This window comes from Onychomys torridus, chromosome 12 (assembly GCF_903995425.1).
Source record: "Onychomys torridus chromosome 12, mOncTor1.1, whole genome shotgun sequence".
NCBI classification, from domain to species: Eukaryota; Metazoa; Chordata; class Mammalia; order Rodentia; family Cricetidae; genus Onychomys; species Onychomys torridus.
Window position 1 is genome coordinate 51,739,952 of NC_050454.1, and position 19,119 is coordinate 51,759,070.

The 19,119-nt window shown below is 34.7% G+C and overlaps 1 protein-coding gene across 20 annotated transcripts in view; it reads right to left on the reverse strand.

Moving 5' to 3' along the window:
- The window catches only part of Robo2 (roundabout guidance receptor 2), a 1,547,722-nt gene that overhangs the window by 76,286 nt on the left and 1,452,317 nt on the right, over positions 1-19,119 (reverse strand). For all 20 annotated transcript variants that reach the window (XM_036203250.1, XM_036203243.1, XM_036203256.1 and 17 more), the window contains 6 exons: positions 16,277-16,448; positions 12,637-12,842; positions 7,032-7,113; positions 6,479-6,641; positions 4,372-4,538; positions 670-791 (listed from right to left, as the gene is read on the reverse strand). In XM_036203250.1, the coding sequence (XP_036059143.1) occupies positions 670-791; positions 4,372-4,538; positions 6,479-6,641; positions 7,032-7,113; positions 12,637-12,842; positions 16,277-16,448 (912 nt within the window). The remainder of the gene's footprint in view (positions 1-669; positions 792-4,371; positions 4,539-6,478; positions 6,642-7,031; positions 7,114-12,636; positions 12,843-16,276; positions 16,449-19,119) is intronic.

Genomic DNA, 19,119 nt, shown 5'->3' on the forward strand with positions numbered 1-19,119 from the left:
AGAAGAGAATATAGACTGTGTATAAAAGAAAATATTATTTATCACTACTTCACATGGATAAAGTTAGATATAATAGATTTTATATAGGTACACTGCCAGGAATGAAGTCCTAATACTTATTATAATATGAGAGCAACTCAACAAGGTGCTGGATGAAGCCAGATACAAAATGATCTCTGTGATTCCTTACACAGTAACACTCCACAATGTGTAAATCTATAGAAATGTTGCATTTATTGGGTGAAGAGAATTAAGCATTAGTGCAGAAGGGAATGGTCACTAATGGTCACTAATGATTACAGGGTTTCATTCTGAGATGATTTCACTGTTCTAAAAATTAGTTTTGGTGATGATCTCAGAACACTCATCATGCTAAAAGTATTCACTTGTACCCTACAACTTTGGTATGTTAACTTCAGTTCGGTAAAGCTCTTAGAAGTAAGGACAGGGACGGTCTTATTTCTATTACAACTTACTTTTACTTATTACTCTTCCTACAGTTTCATCTACTGAATATTTTCTTTGTTTTCATTGATTACGTCTTGATTTAAAATGGTGAGTGTTTTAAATTTAGTTTTAGGTTTATCTGCCTTTGTTTTTCCCCTTGGAAAAATTCCAAACACATGTTGTTGCGGTACATAGAGACTAATCTAATCTCTGAATACTTACCGTCCATGTGACTTGAACTGTTGTGGGTGTCAGAACAACTGGAGTATGGAGACGAACAATGACATCCCCTAGTTCTTTCTGCACTTGTCTGTGGTCCACTCCTTGTGCTGGGGGGCTGATATCTGTAGTTAGAAGAGAAAACCATTCCTAATCTCAAAATTCATTATTAAACTCCAGTGCTATAATCCAATTTAGAACTAACTGCCATATGGATTAAAATGTCTCTTGACAGCTGGGCAGCAGTAGCGCACACTTTTAATCCCAGCACCCGGGAGGCAGAGCTGGGCGGATCTCTGTGAGTTCGAAGCCAGCCTGGTCTACAGAGTGAGATCCAGGACAGGTTCCAAAACTACACAGAGAAACCCTGTCTCAAAAAATAAAAAGTCTCATGACAAGTCAATTTGGCATGCAAATATAAACACATGTATATAAAAATGAATGTGTGTGTGTGTGTGTGTGTGTGTGTATTCCATGATGATATGGAATATTCATTATGTTTATCTTTAGCAAAATTTCTATTTACAAAAGAATCTTTGTAACTCTGTATTCCCACATAGATGTACTGTTTTGGAAGATCACTAGATTATGGGTTAGAATAAAGTCTGTGCCCTAATAACCTGTCTAGAAGGATCGTTTCTATCCAGATGTTAGGGCACTGAAATATTTTCAAGTTGTATTTAAAAACATATCTGAAACTGCATATTAGAGGCTTTTTTTTCATTTCTTGGCCTGATCAGCAGGTTGTGTTTTCCTACTCTGTGACCTATTTTCATCTGAGTCAGAGATTGAAAAAACTGAGAGCCTGAGGAAGTGAATTCAGTCATTAATGGAACAGAGTGAGACTGAGAATAAAATAAATGAATATTTTGCAATACTGAAAAACTTATACTGGCAAAATGCTCCCCAAACATCAGTTTGGGCCAGAAGTCTATCACCTAGGAAGAAATCCTATAGCTGCTTTGGTGGAGCAAGAGAGAAAATGGAGAAATAAATATGGTCCCTTGAATGACATCTACTCAGCCCTAAATTACTGTTTCTTACCCCCTTTACCTAAAAAGAATTCTATTACTACACTCAATGATAAAATATACAAACTAAAATCTTTATGAAAATAATTAAAAATTACATACATTCGAACCCATCAATTTGATCTCAAACATTAAAAGTTACTCACATGCAAATAGAGCTCTTTAACCAACACACTTCAATGTCAAGGTAACATTTTTCCCTAAAACTATTTGATTTAAATAAGGATGTCCAAATCTAAATTATTTATTTACTTAATTTCTTCTGTCTTTTCCTCAATTTATAATGCAACATTCTCACAAAAGTGCAAGGTGTAACTTATGTTGAGTGCACTAACTTACACTGGGACATAAAGAATTAGGAACCACATAATGTGCTTTTCTTTAATTTCTACTTTTTTTTCATCTTCAGCATTAACAACAAAGTAAAACATGAATTGATTTAGAACAATATGTTCCTTTATCTGAATACTATTAACCTTTGCTGATGTATGTATGGTCTACTGTGATATTTACCTAAAAGTATTTAGGAGGTTTAATGAAGTAAACGATTTTCAAAGTACATGTTCATGAAAGCCTTTGAAAACTCAGACCTCAAAAGCCAGTATGTTCTTTGAAAAGGAGTGCTGTGCAGATTGCCAAACAGCTGAATGTGTGACATCAAAAATGGAGCTGACATTCAGACACAAAACATGGGTTTTCCTATTAAGTATCTGTTAAGAGAATATAGGTCTTCAGCTCTTTGAAGTTTCTCAGCTGGAACAAGCCAGATCACAAAAGAACTTCATTAATCTCTGTTGATCTTTTCACTGAGAGCTTTATTCTGAATCAAGCTTTAGTGACTGGTACGGTTACTGAATATCATGAAGGTGTGTTGCCCTCTGTCACACCAGAAGCTTCCCAACCTTGTTCCTCTTCTACCTCCAACTGCAGCTGTACACACAGCGACCGCTAGCCACGTAGGTGGCGCTAATGGACATTCTCAAATTTCTTGACTTAAAAAAAAAAAATCACCTCTCTCTTCCTTTTCACAATCAGTCATTTAATTTACTCATTCAATCCAGACACATTAAAAGCAGTTGCATGGGGACGAGGCAAAATGTAACGACTTTCAGGCCTTCAAAGTCTTTGTTGTGCTTTTTCTCTCTCTGGAGACAGGTTCTTTACCCACATACCCTTCATCATCATGGGAAATTAAGCACACTATGGCGGAAAGAACAAAAGCAAAGTATCATCCCCTCCTCCCCCAGCTGTCATTATGTCAGCCACGTTACCATCACGTGGTGACTTTATTTGACTTCTTTCCTTTACCGCACCCTTCTCTGAGATAATGGCATGCTCGTCACTACCTCTGAACTACATTGTAATTATAATAATATTTTATGGCGGCATGGCACTTTTCATAGCATAAAAAAAATACTACTTTGAATTATATCTCGTTCAGAAGCTCTTACAAATAAGAAATCATTAACCCTCTCAAGAACCCTGTGGGGACTTGGTTGTGACATACAATAAAGACCCCCTTTTCTATTTTTTGTTAGTCAGTTTTTTAAGTTTTTTTCTTTATTATTATGTGTTTTAAATTTTATACATCAGCCATGGGTTCCCCTGTCCTCCCCCACTCTGCCCCCACCCTCCCCCCCAACCCCTCCCCCCCATTCCCATCTCCTCCAGGGCCAAGACACCCCTGGGGATTCATTTAAACCTGGTGGATTCAGTACAGGCAGGTCCAGTCCTCTCCTTCCAGGCTGAGCAAAGTGTCCCTGTGTAAGCCCAAGGGTCCGGGTCCCACAGCCTGGATGCCTCCCAAACAGTTCAAGCTATTCGATTGTCTCACTTATCCAGAAGGCCTGATCCAGCTGGGAAGACCCCCTTTTCTATTGAACTAGCTCCTTCTAGTTGTAGGATAGGAAAGGATAATACAGTATTCTTTACTGACTCGGTGGCAAGGACAGGTTACAAAAAAAAGGAGGAGAAGAACACTTCCATTTTGAAATTAATCATTTTAACATTCTAGGTGATGTGGTGGCATGTTAGTGAGAAAAATCACCTGTGCTAAAAAAAAAAAAAAAAAAAAAAAAAAACCACTGAAATAAATATGTCTTTGAAATAACTGATTAAACAAACAAACAAACAAACAAACAAAAACGATATGGGGTGTTGTTAAACATGGGCACCATACCACATAGAAGGCATGCTAACCTAACTCAGGGCCCGGAGTGCCTCCCATCTTTGGACTTGAAGCCTGACAATATGTGTCTAACAGATTCAGGGTCACTGGTACTCCTACTAAAAATCCACACTGGGAAAGCCAGTTTTCTGATAAAGCAAAACAAACAAACGCAGAACCCAGAAACAGGAAAAGCAATCCTGGCACTCTTGTTTGGCATCTGTTTTTAATGGGTTTATTATTTTTTCTATTGTACAATAGAGAATGAGAAACCTTTTCTTCTTCATTCAGAGACTCTCATTTACTACACATGTATCCAACTGTTTGTTTGCTCTACTTACATAGAACATGAGAACTCTGAACTGATATCGCATAGTAATGCAGGGACAGACCCCAGACAATTATGCACAATTATCATGTACACTTTCTCTTTGTTCATGCAATCTCCATTGTCTTAAGTTGGTATACCATCCCAATGTCATCATTTTTAACAGCTACTGAAATTACCTTGTGTACGTACGGGATCCGACATAGGGCTTGGGTCACTGAGACCTTGGGGGTTGATCGCTCTGACCATGAACAAGTAGATTGTATTGGGCCTCAGCCCTCTTACAGTATAGAGAGTTGTCTTAACGTGGTTTGCCACTGTCTGCCAGCTATTGCTCACTGACTGGCTGAAATAGGAACAGAAACTGATTTAAAAACTATTCATAATGCTATAACAAATGGAGCTGAGTGTCAATGACAAAGGTCAATGGCTGAAAATTAAACACATACACACAACACACTTGAAGTGTTCAGCCCAATAATGAAACATTTGGATGAATTCATTTTATTCAACAACAAAGCTGAGCCCACCTAACGGAGTGCCATGCACAACAAAATTAAACTCAGCCCAGAAGATGTGACAGCCCTTTGCTAAATGCACAGCAGCCCACTAAATGAATACCTGTAAAAGGAACAAAGGCCAAAATCACAACATCAAATTTATACAATAAATATGGTCCTCATAGATGCATATGTATATACCTTGCAAAGAATTAACCTGCAGAAAGAATAAATGGGCTACAGAGTAATTTATGCCAATACATTTTCCTGTAACAAGGTGTGTTTTCTTTTGCATCAATTCCACATGCAATTTTATAATAGAGCCTTCTAAAACTACATATCTGTAAAAGAAGAAAGGAAGCATATAATGAATATTTTCCCTTGGTTACATTTTTAATAAAATTGTACATTACATGGTATTGTGATCTCTCATATCTAAATGATGATGTATCAGATTCTGTGTATGGACCCTTCTACAACCTGCTATAATGGATGCCATGTTAGAACACTGTACCTAAGGTCAAGTACTATTTTGCTAAAAATAATAAGAAAATGTGATTTTTAGCTCCTTTTATTTTAGCATCCAACAATATCCTTAGACATCAAACATAAATAGTAATGAAAGTTACAATTTGAAAATATGTATCTGCCATTAACTTAACAGTGGAACAGAAAAGCTTAACACAAAAAGATATCATTTGTCCTGATAGTGATAAAGGACAGTGGCTGTCTTTCAAACTGTGCAAAATAAAACAAAAGCATAGTGAAACTGAATGTAAAAATACAGTATGTACATTTTTCTATTTGTACTTTAATCAAATTTAGATCAAACAATGTAGTAAAAGGCAATGATTTATCAACCATACCTCTGTAGTCAAGAAAACTATTTCACATAACACATTGAAATGTCTTTTCATTCAATAACTAGAAGCACAAGGAATTGATTCCTTAACTTTGGTTTTCAATTTTCTTGCATAGATAGCCAAGAGATTTATTCAAGAACATAATATCAAAAATATTGGAATTATTTTACACTTGCAATCTAATTATTAAGAATAAATATTCCCAAACCTAGTGTGCTAATGCATGATGCATTTTATATATATATATATATATAATATGGTGTATTCTTTCTATATCTAATGTCCTAACTTCGTGATATATATATATATATATTCCATATATGTATGTATGTATATATATATATATATTCCATATATGTATGTATATATATATGGAGTTTTGCTCAAGTATAGAGAAAAATGAAATTATTAAATCATCAGAAAGTGGATGGATCTGGCAAGTATATTATTAAACAAGGTGAATCAAACTGAGAAAAAATACCTACAATTTCTCCCTTGAATATGGAGCCTATCCTCTAGTGTGTGTGTGCGTGTGTGTGTGTGTGTGTGTGAGTGTGTGTGTGTAATATTAGAAGGTGACTAAGAGGGTATAAAAATAGGAGATGAGAAAGTATACAGTATAGACAAAAGCAAATGTTTTATTTTATATATGTACAATGGTCAGGTGAAAAAATGATGGAGCAAATGTTACAAAATATCTCTTTATAGACATAGGAATAGATAATGAATTTTATTTTTAATCTTATTATTAATGATTAATGAAAAATTTATATCCAATTTTTAAGTAAAAAAAAATAAGTCAATTTCTTTAAGTACATGAACATGTTCTTGTCATAAAGCACCAGGGTTGCTCAGATGAAATTGGAGATACCATAATGAAAACAAAAGTCTAATGGAGTAATGGAACAGGACTTGTGTCATACCTGAAAGCTTCAATGATATATGCACTTGCTGGAAGAACTCCAGGTGTACCTGGTTGCCAGGATAAGGTAACACTGTTCTTAGTAACATCAGTGACCTGTGGTTTGGAGGGTGGCCCCGGCAGGTCATTTATATCATAATTTTTACTGATTGTTGCTCCAGATTCTGTAGAGGACAAACAGAGTAAACTTTGTTCCTGATTTTGTAAGCAGACAATAATGCTTAAAAGAAGGAAACATTAAAGAAATTAACTTGACAGTGTGCAATTCATCTCCATAAATCAAATGGTTGTAAGCTATTAGCTGGTTTTCCAACATGCTAATAAATATAGTTTTCCCTTTCATGGATAATCAGTGTAATCACTTGCATTTCAGAAGAAATCAAGCAACAAGGTTATGAGTTACAAACGCAGGGAGCTCCCCAGATGCCATGCTATGCGCCAACTAATGTTCAAATCTAAAATTGACATTGAATGTGACGAATTAGATTTACATACAGTGCATGTAAAATCGTGATCTACCATTACATTAAATATGACTCTCTTTAAGCACTTACCTGTTACATCCAGCACTGCACTCCAGGAAGTCTCCCCACTTGAACTTGTAGCCACACAAGTGTAAGTGCCAGTATCAGAGATCTAGCACACATGGAAAGAAAGAATTCAACTGTGATCAACTTGTAATCACTCAGTCTTGATGAGGCATTAGAGTCAATCGTGTGTGTGTGTGTGTGTGTGTGTGTGTGTGTGTGTGTGTGTGTGTGAGACTAAAGCAACCATTTGTTACAACATTGATTAAAAATTTTCAAACTGATATGTATGCAACTAAATGTAATTTGTCTGATAAACTTAAGTTCCCTGCCTCCATGGTAAAATGTGCACTTTAACTTCATTTTCTTGTGAGACTTCATTGTGTCAGCATCAGATATAAATAAGCCAAAATAGAATAATTCATGTAGAATTCTACATGGAGGCAACGATTCATGAATACAATGCTGGCTTTTCTTTCTCAGAGAAATTATATTTCAACAGATAAAAGTAGCTAGGACTAAATAGATAATGAGATTTTCACACCTCTGAGAAGCCAAATGTTTTTTAAAATTTTTTTTTTTCATTTAAGGAATGTATTCTCTACATATAAATAAATGCCATCAGGGTGGTGTCCAATAACAAATTGGTATAATCTCCAAACAAACAAACAAACAAACAAACAAACAAAAAAACCTAAAGGAAAAAATGCCTATGGAGCTTTGTCATTTTGAAATAAACATGATTTGAAATGGAACCAAATACGCAGAACTTTCTTTAAGCGCATTTAAAACGTCCAATTTTATAGATCATTTAAAATTTCTTTGTTGCTCATTGAAGAATGGACAAGGACAATAGTTGAAAATATGATCAAAAATTGTCACTGGGTGGTGGTGGCGCACGCCTTTAATTCCAGCACTTGGGAGGCAGAGCCAGGTGGATGGATCTCTGTGAGTTTAAGGCCAGCCTGGGCTACAGAGTGAGTTCCAGGACAGGCTCCAAAGCTACACAGAGAAACCCTGTCTCAAAAAAAAAAAAAAAAAAAAAAAAAAAAAAAAAAAGAAGTTGTCTTTTACAAATGTAAAGGTGAAAAAAGAGAAAGAAAAAAAAAAAACCCTTGAAAATCAATAAAATATATTCAATGATCTTCCTGGTGTTTGGGTTATAGGAGTTTGCAGAACTGACATTGAATGCCAATGGACTCCTCTGGTAGGAAAAGTGGTTGTAAGTAAAAGCCAATGAACAGAGTTTAAGGCAAGCAAAAGATGCAGTTGCAGTTCTATGGTAAGCATGGGTCTGTTCATGAAATGTGGGAGATTACAGAATACTACACCTTCAGGTTCAAAATTAATCCATGACTCAAAGAGTCATTATTGATTCTCAGATACATCATTAGTATATGAAGTTACTGCCACGTTACCATTTTAATTGATTTTAAAGTCAGTATGTATTTAACTAAAGTTTGAAATTGCTCTAGCCTGTCACTCTTTTCTGTATTATCTCAGTACAATTGCCTTCTATCTTGCAGGGATGATGGGAGTAGCCATTGTGGAATAAGCTATCTTTTCAAATGTGGCTGCAAGTGCATTATAGTCATTAGGAATCTTTGCATTTAAGAAGCATCACTCACAAGCTAAATATAATGAGCTGAAGTTGGATTTTAATGGGATATTCATTTGAATATGGACTGTGAATGTGTAAAAGAATTTGCATTTTATTATAGCTGTTGAACTAAAATGTAGCACTTGTTATTCTGTGTAAAAAGAAGAGTATGTAGGTAATGTGTCTTAACTGCATCCCCCTGTCATTGTTCGGAGATATGAGCCTGACATTAGCTGTGGTAGGTAGGTTTTAATGAGTATTGGAATATTCAACTTCTCAAAAGATACAGTTTCAGATACCAATTAGCTGGACCAGGAGAACTTAGCATCCATCATGTTATTTTGTTCTCTTGCCTTGTGCATTGAAAGAAGAAATCACGAGACACAAAGGCTCTGACCTACAGGGAACCTCTCAACTACACCAGTGAAGTGGTAAAGTCTGACTTAATCCTCCTTTAGCGGCATCCATTGTACAGAAAAAGAACAATGTGCTCAATTTGGAATCGATCAAAAGCCCAAATAGCTTCTGAGCCTCACTTTTGTGTTGGTATGATCACCATCACCGTGTTCTTTCTTTGGGCTTTAGCTTTAGATAGGACGATTTCTGATCAAGAGTGCTTCGCTTTCTTTCTCTCCTTATCCTTTCATCCTTGACCAATTTCTTTAAAAGGAAATGAATAGGTTAGCACACTCTGTCATCCCTTTTCTCCTTGGACAGTTAGCTACAAACAAGCCTCCTGGGGATGGCATCTCAGAGGTGCTACTCAAAGACCTGTGGAAGGAGCCAAAGCCTGCTTGACACCATCAAGCATCTACCTTTAATTACTTCTCTCTTGCATTCCTAGGGATCTTGACTATCCATGCACACACATCCCTTAATGCCACAATACAATGAAAAAGCATTAACCTTCATGGCCCAAGTCTGCCTTTATCTCAGAATGAGGTTAAAATGTTTATGCAAGGAGAGCTGTTATGAATTTTTTTAATAACTTCCATTTTGTTCAAAGAAAGTTAGCTAATTCATGGAGAATTTTTAAAAGCATATTAAAAAGAGTCCATGTTAATTTATTTTCCTTTGACAGAACTTGGCAATATTTTTCACCTACACAACTATATCCACCTAATATTTAATAAATGTGTCAAAAACAGACATTGGAGAAATGACAGCCTCTTTAAAATTATGGAAATCATTACAGAAAGCAAAATAAGACAGACTCAGACAATTACTCCAGATTTTCTTTTATATGTGGAACCTAGATTTAAATTTGTCTATATGTGTGTGTATGTGTGAAGGGGGAAAAGAGATTTTAAGGGAGGAATAATTAATTTTTGTTAATTACATTAAGATTATATATAAATGTATTAAAGTTTATGATTATTCTTCCATTTTGCAAATATATGTATAGAACACTGATAAATTACCATATAGTTGTGTAATTGTAAATACCTTGCATCCTAAGAAAAGGATCACCTTCACTTGAAAATGTGCAGCAAAATATTTTACCTTTTGCCCTAGCTTCTGAACATGGATTTTCAAGATTCAGTAAATTTGTATTATCTTCATTCTTTCTATCTATCTATCTATCTATCTATCTATCTATCTATCTATCTATCTATCATCTATTTAACTATCTACCTATCATCAATCTATCTATCTACCTATTATCTATCCATTTATCATCTATCTACTATCTATCATCTATCCATCTATCATCTGTTTATGTATCTATGTATCTATCATCTATCCCTTTTATGTATATGACATATGTGTGCTAAGGCTCTTGTTGGGAGGTCATAGGAAGCTTGCCAGCTTCAGTTCTTTCCTCTTCTTTCTCTTTGTGGGTCTTAGAGACTGAACTTGGGCATGGTGGCAGGTGTTTTCACCCACTAGTCATCACACCTGCTGGTTTTGTTACATTTTCTGTTTGTTTGTTTGTTTTTCTTTGTCTTGATTTCTGAGTTCTTGCCCAAGTGTTGAATTTTACTAATTTTTATTCCATGAAATGATTACCTATATTTTTATATATTATCTTATTACCTGTCTCACAACTGGCTTCCATCACCAGGACTACGATTATTTGAAAAGGTTGCTCTACTACCATCTCTGCTAACTGTGGCAGTTGGGGTGGTGGCTTTACTATACATAACTGAGTTAGTGGACTATGTTAGCACTGGACAGGTCACCCTCATAATAACAGGTCCCAGGATTTCACTTTGTATGTAATCCTTCACCTCACTAATGTGGAGATGAGACCTGGGGACTGGTTTCTGGTCAGTTGCATACCTGAAGGTTTCAGATATCATGTCTGAGGTTTAGTGCCATGAAACCGAAATGCTCACCTTCCTTGGCAGCTTTCATGCTCCCTATGAGGATATAAGCAGCTCATATCAGGAAGACCCAGAAAGCAAGAGCCTAGGGGCTACCATCAGGTAACGCTCAAACAAGGTGGAGAGCTAATCTATTCATCCCAAGCAACTCTAGGCAACCAACAATCATACCACATTGCTTGGAAGTAAATCTAACTTCCCTTTACGTCCTGGCAAGCCCCTAATCCTAACTGACTATCACAGGACTGCAACACTTGGAGCAGAAGTCCTAGCTAAGTCATGCCATCATTCTTTTAGTTCTTTTTTTTTTTTTTTAATCAGAAATGGTGAGAAAACATCTGTGGATGGCTTTATACCAATGCCTTTGCAAAAATGCTGTTAAATATTAGTAGAAAATTCAAACAACATTTAGAATCACGGGCTGTTTTCTGTCACCTTTGATGGGGCTCCAACTTGTCTCACCTTGAGGAACAGCCCTTCTTTTTCATGTACATTCTGTGAAAGCACCAGTGACTCATGCTCATCTAGAGGTGTAAATGTGAAGTCTGGAGCAACCTAAATAAGAACTAAGGACTTTGTTCAACTATCCAAATACGCCTTGTATAAACAGTCTCACTCTTATTCCTTTCTTGAAATTATTGGCTGAGCCAATTTACCCATACAATATCACAGTCTTCCTTGATAGGGAGAGTAAACTTAGCAGAATTACTCACTCTCAACATGATTTCAGTTACCTGCTGCTATCCTAAACTTTCTGTTCACGATTTGTAGCCCCAGGCTGGAGAGATGGCTTCGAGGTTAAGAGCACTGGCTGCTCTTCCAGAGGTCCCGAGTTCAATTCCCAGCAACCACATGGTGGCTCACAACCATCTGTAATGAGATCTGGTGCCCTCTTCTGGTGTGAATGTGTATATGTAGATAGAGCACTCATGTACTTTAAATAAATCTTTTAAAAAAATTGTAGTCCCAGGTGGACAATGGTGGCACACGCCTTTAATCCCAGCACTTGGGAGGGAGAGCCAGGGGGGATCTCTGTGAGTTCAAGGCCAGCTTGGTCTACAGAGCAAGATCCAGGACAGGTTCCAAAACTACACAGAGAAACCCTGTCTTGAAAAAAAAAGCTAAGCCAGTAAGTGATTGCTTTACATCATGCATACCTGACTTGTACTCCCAAACCCACTTTAAAATCTAGAAATGGTGTGCGTCTTAAATGGTGTGCATCTGTAATCCCAGCATTGAGAAGATAGAGAAGAGCAGTTACCCGGGGCTCTTCTCTACTAACAAAGCTCAAGTCCCAAGAGAGACCCTCTCCATTCCCCACACTCTCTGTCCAAAGGAATACCACGGTGGAAGTGTTTTGAAAAAGGCACAAAGTTGTCCTCTAACTTCTAAGTGCACAAATGAACATATGCACACATTCAAACACACATAGTTAAAGTAATATATAAATTTTTTAAATTTCACTATGGACATGCATATGGATGCACAAGTGAAAGGATTCTGGGTATAGTGTGAAATGTTTAATAACTAAAGGACAGTGATTTCAATTAATCATTGTTAAGCCAAGAAATAACATGACCTATCATAAAATGTACAGCAATCATGCAGAGAGGTCAGAATTTTTTCAGTACACTGTGCAAGTTTTCTTTAAAGCGCAAAGCTGTTGATAAGATGAAGAATCAATAACAAGCCAAATCCTACATACCCGTAAATTCTTAATCTGCAGTGTTCCTTGTTCTAGGATTGTTGCTCTTGGATCTCTACCCAGGAAAGTAAAGCCCTCCTTTAGCCAGCTAATTACAGGAACAGGGTCTCCAGTGGCTTTACATTTCAGTAGCGCTGTGCCATCTACTGCAAGTGTTTGATTTATTGGTCCTTGCAGGATTATGGGTGGAGGTCTATCTGTCAAAACTAAAAGGTAAACACATCTTCAGGAAATTTAGAGTTCTATAACACTCAGTAGTCTTGATATATTGACATCGAGTAGTAATAATAAACACCTAAAGCAATTTACTGTTATTTATAATATAGTTTGCCTTTTAAATATCAAGTATATTTTCCATCTATATACATTGAATATATACCTACATATACTGCACAAAGACCATACTATTATCTTAAAATGATATGATATGCTGTGCATTCATTGTAATTAAAATGATTTGAGGATATATTTTGACATTTTAGAAAGGTTGAATTGTATTGAAGAGCTTAGTCACATTGAAATTAAAATAAAAATACAGATAGCTTCTTGCTGATAATCATAAATTGTTCATTTATTGTTCATAGAGATATGTATTTAAAAAAAACTATGTGATGTAGTACATGTAAAGCTAACCTCCATCTTTGCCCTATGCTTTAAATACATGTATAGTATATAACTTACTGCTTACTCATGGAAGCTATCAAATGCTATATTTATATAGGCTGATGTGTTTTGTGCATGATAAAACATTAAACCTTAATATTTTATATTAAATGATTTATATATAAAACTGTGACATTTGGTCTTTAAACTATAGTCATGCCGTTTGAATGAATTTATTGAGTAGGTAAACACAGTTAAGAAGAATGAACTAGTCAACTAGAAGGCACAGCATGACTAAATTCAATTTTTTATTCACAATCAGTATTTACATCCACGATGATTTCACAAAGTTAAAGCATAGTATGCCTTTTTGCTTATGGAACATTATTCTATATCAGAGTAGCTAATGTTTTAAAAAATATTTTAAATGATTTTAAAAATATAATGATTTAAAATGACATTATATAAATGGTTCGAAGAAAAACAAAATTAGTTAAATATTGTGTTTCTTTAAGAATTCACTAGATTAACCCAAAATCAAACTGATAAGCTCAAGTTAAAAAACTTAACTTTTAAAAAGGAAATATCTATAGTATGGTAGACATCAAAGATTTTTGTTTAATTGTGAAAAGTTTGTACACTTTATTTTTCTATATTATACATGTAAACATGCATGTATATCTAGATGTATATAAACTATACGCATGTAATGTATGTATCTTACTTAAATTATATTAAATGTATTGTATATCAAGTACTTGATAAGAATCAAACAGTTGCAACTTAACTAAAGGCAGGATATAGGTCCCTGCAAATGAGGATGCTCTGACCCCTGAGCAACCTGCATCTATGATTTCCAATTACTAAAATCCAACTAGAAATTGGAACACAATGATCTGCTTGGCACAAATCAAAATGACAACATCTTGTTTTAGTAATTTTTTCTTATGTTTAGAAGTAAATAAAATAATTTAATTGAATAAGTGTGTACAGTATTACAGCAATTGTAACAAATCTAGCAATAACTGGACAAATGAAAGCTTAAAGGAAAGACTTCTGGGTTTTCAGGATAAATCTAAGCAATGAAACATTATAAATAATTTTATAATCATGGGAGAAAATGTGTCCTCATTACCTGAGTAAAATGTGTTTATCAAATTTGAAATGTTGTGGCATATCTGTTTCAAGTTAAACAGCTATGTAGAATTTCAGTAATTTCTTATAACCTGCTTTTATTGTCCTATCTCTAACATCATTAGACACAACTATAAAGGTCAACTAATTAGAATGTCCCCCCTCCCTTTGTTTCACAACCTAAATAAGTAGCTCATTGCCTTTTGAATGACTCCAATCAATAAGGTAATTGAAAAGCTCCTGACTAGAAGGCATTTCAGATCCAGGGATGTAATGTCTGGAAGATGACCACAGCTTTCCATGACACTGAAGTCAAAGGTTAAATGAACATTTAGGGTTTTCACTGATCTGTGAACAACTCTGTGGTCTTCTTTAACTACATGTTATAAATCCTTAATAACAACATTCAGATAAGACTACAGGGTGGCATTTATTGTCAACATAAGCTGTAAAATATGTTTTATTTCTATAGGCTTTTTAAATGCTATTGGCTCTTCCATAGAGTGGTCATTAGAATTTTTTTTTTTTTAATTTTGAGGAAAAAGTTGGAGAATTAAGGAAGACATGAACTTTGTGTAAATTAATGATATTTTTAAATATATAAATATATTTAATATATATTTTTTAAAGTATATATTGAATAATCTGGTCCAAATATTTTATTTACCAAAAATATGTGTGTAGACATTTCCTCTGGTACAAAATAGGAGAACTTTAAAAATCATTATCTTTTATTCTGCTAAAGAAATATGAGGTGTAGAGAATCAAAGTTCTTGCCAACTAGGGAATCCTTGCTCATCATCGTTACCCTTGAATTAGGTTTCTCCTTCAGTTCTATAGCAGTAAATTCTCCACAAAGCACCAGTAGGTATGCAGCCCATAGCCTCAACATCTCCCTAGACATTGTCTATCTGTGCTACCCAGACATACACCATTCCTGACACAGTGCTAAAGTGAGCCTTGCCATAGACAGATATTAAAAGATATGATCTTTCTATTCATCTTAAGTGGCCTTTTAATCATCATGTGAATCTGGAATATAGGAAAGCACAGTGACTTTCACCAGTAAAAAAGTAAGAAAATCTGAGAGCATGTAGATCAAAGAACCTGTATCTCAGAAACTATGCTTAAGAAGAAAAAAAGACCAAAAAGAAAGCTAAAATTCACAAAAATAAAAGAAAAATGAAAAATTCTTAATTTAAGACCTCAAAAATGGGAAAAAATTCATGCTCACAGATCACGCATTATCTAAATCCCCTAAGCTGTCAAGTGCAATAAATAAACTACTGCTGAAAAAATCAGATCCTTCTCAACTTTTAGTAGGAATTAAAATTCAAAGTACATATGTGCAAGTAAAAAAATAATAATTTTAGCATCCATCACTACTTCAGAACGTACTTAATTAATTTAACTTAGTGAATATATAATTAAAGTTGGAAGAGTGTCATAATGTGATTAGCTAACTAAAATCCCATTTCTGTTTCAGTGATGATATTTAAAGACAATATTTCCTACTCCTCTAGTCAAATAAAAGTATTAATATCCATTAGAAGCAGTCATGCCAGGAAAACACTCATTGAAAACATACAGATTACATTTGTAAACACAATGAGTCATATCATTTGCTTAAAATAATGCACAACTGTAAATTTAGTGATCTAAATAGCTGTCTTTGACGTTTTATTTTGCAGGGGATGGGGGGGGAGAATGAAATCAGAGAGACTAAGAAACTATTAACAGATATTGCTTTCCTTATCCAAATGCAATATATTTACTTAGACAAAGGTATTATATAGGTATTGATTCAAATGATTCAACCAATCAAAAATCTCCCCAAATGTGATGTGTGTACCGAAATATAATTTATTATTTTCGTGAAAGAATTCAAGTGATGAAATCTCACCATCGGTAACCTCCAACTGTGCTTTAGCTAAGATGCTTCCTGCCACTGTTAAAGCCTGGCAGATGTAGTAGCCCGCATCTGAACGCTGGATGTTGGTGATGGTCAAGTCCCCGGAGGGGGACACTGAACACCGGCTAGTGGGTTGCTGAGGTTGGTTTGGAAAAAGTAGGTTCTGTGGGGGAAAAATAATAACATAGTCTCTTCAGTGTTTTTCCGTCCACAAGGAAAATTGCATTAACAACAACTATAACCACTATGGGAATATGGTTGAAAAATTAAAACCTATAGATTTAAAAACACGTGGTATTGAAATGATTATATACATCACAGTGGGTTTGACTGGGAAATATTTTTCTAGTCATAGTCTGTGAGCTACAAAGTCAGCATGTTCTACCTGGAGGAACAATTGTCTGTACTTCTTAAAATTCAGGACTTTTTAAATTTAAATTTGGATTTGGACATAATTCTTACAGTTTTATAGTCCACAGTATCATATTTTAATACACAGATCTTCAAGATATTGACCAAATCGAGGTCATGAACATAACTATATATATCAACTATTTACTCTCTAATGTTGGCTAGTTATATATTTCAGCTTTGAAATTTAGCTACCACTTCTTTAAAGTAAACAGGCAAAATAATATTCCTATGACTGGGCCCCCAGGCACTGTAAGGACATTGACTGTAATGGTAAGTAGAGAAGTAGCTTAAGAAAGACAGTGAGTGACAAGCAATGCCAAATATCATTGGTGTCGACCAATTTGAATATATTAGGACAAGCACCAAATGGTATAATGCAGACTGATCAAGGCTAATTTCATTTTTTTTTTTTATAATCAGTTTTCTGTGTAAGCCATAGCAGCTTCCAAAAGAGCTATAAAAAAATGATACAACTTAAGCAAGGTTAAGGAAGTTGTTTAAAACAATAGAAGCTAAAGCATGACTCTGAAAGTACACAGGAACCTCTAAGGCCTTCACAGTATTACTTTCTTTTAAAAACAGTTTACTACCCTCTCCATTAAAGCCTGTCACACACCTCAGACAACCCAAACACAAGTCCTTAAAGTTCTTCTATGAGAACAGGATCATTAATTTGGATGACCTATGATGTTTTACTGTTGTTCAATTATGAAAAACATGTGGATACAATAAATCATACTGAGGTATGTTACTAGCTGCATTATAAATAAGGACATATCAATTTTTATGTTGTATTTACTTACAAAAAAGAACATTAGAACACCCTGGGATATGTTTTGCAATATAGTAATTAATTTTCCAGGTTTGTAATTAAACAATTTCAATAAGTTGAAATCAGGAGGTAATAACATTCAATTAAAGGCACAAGACACATTTTCACCTTAAAATATTTTTACCCTTGAAGTAATGCCACTGAAAGAGGATAAAATAGGGTATTAACACTTTTCAATTACGCTAAATGACTTTAATCCAGCAAATGATGTCCTACTTTAATTAGAAGCTCTTCTCTTTATTGCAACATGATGGATGTCCACTTTATTAGATTCAAGTGTGACACTATAAGCCCACTTTACATAAACATTACCATGCTATTAAACGCTGTCTAAAAGGAGCAATGTTTACTAGCATGTCAGCAATATAATTTCAAAATGCTATTGCCCTATTTCCAAAGTTATATTACTACACAACACTAGGCATTTTCATACACTTGAAAGATCATTTGAGAACAAAACAAATCTCCTGTGGAATCCAAGTATATTACTGACATAAACCATATACAAGAGAAGGGCCTAAAATTTAAGGACAATTGAAAATGATCCAATGTGCACTTTCCAACAATTAGCCATTAGATTACTAATTTACATTGCACTAATCCATCAGATGGGCTAATTGTCCCCAGGATCTCTTCCTCTTCAGCGTAATATCATTCCACCTTCTAAATGATTCATTGACATGAAAAGTGGCATTTGATTGAGCTTAATCCATCATCTATATTCCCAGGTTGTATGACATAGGCAAAAGAAATGGATTACAAGCCAAGCCCAGGAACTCTGCAGAGCCCTGGAAATGTTTGAGCATCCTAGTAATACTAATTGGCATTATCAGCATTTATTGAGGAATATGGACCATTAAGTCTGGGCTCTTGGTTCTTTCTATGGATGGTTAGAGACAGATCACCATAAAAGTTGGATACTAGAAGCAGGAAAATGAAACTATTTTGATATATCTCAATTCATTGAATAGAAATTTACAGTTTGTTTAAATATTTCACCTGTATTATTAATCTCTTATTCTCTCTTCACTCCCATGGAAGAGATATTGGTGAAAGAAATAAAATTATATCTAATACTATAAGCAAATCAATATACCTAAAAAAGAAATTTATGAAACATTATTAGCAATCTCTAGAACTACATTTCATTTTGTCAAACAATATAGGAGGAATACTGAAATTCTTTCCATAATTACTTCTCAAAACCATTGATGATGGTGTTAAATACTCTCTGTTAATGGACCACATTACCAGTGTACATTTTGAATTGTCCTGGAGCTATAGTATAGAATGTGACTTGTATGTGTCTTAACTTACAGTTATTTTTAATCAATAAAAAGACATGTTTCCTTATACTATGCTTTATAATTCAATCTGAAATAAACTTTTTTATTTCTAAATAACTGAAATAAAATAAATAAATAAATAAAATATAAATATAAAATAAAAAACAAACTGAAATGAACTTCTAGGAGAAATTCACCTCTTGCAGATTTTAGAAAGCATGTCAATATCACCGGTTGACATTTAGGTGTCTTCCATTACCTACCCACCCCCCGAATTTCTTTTAGAAGTTGGAGTGGCAAGA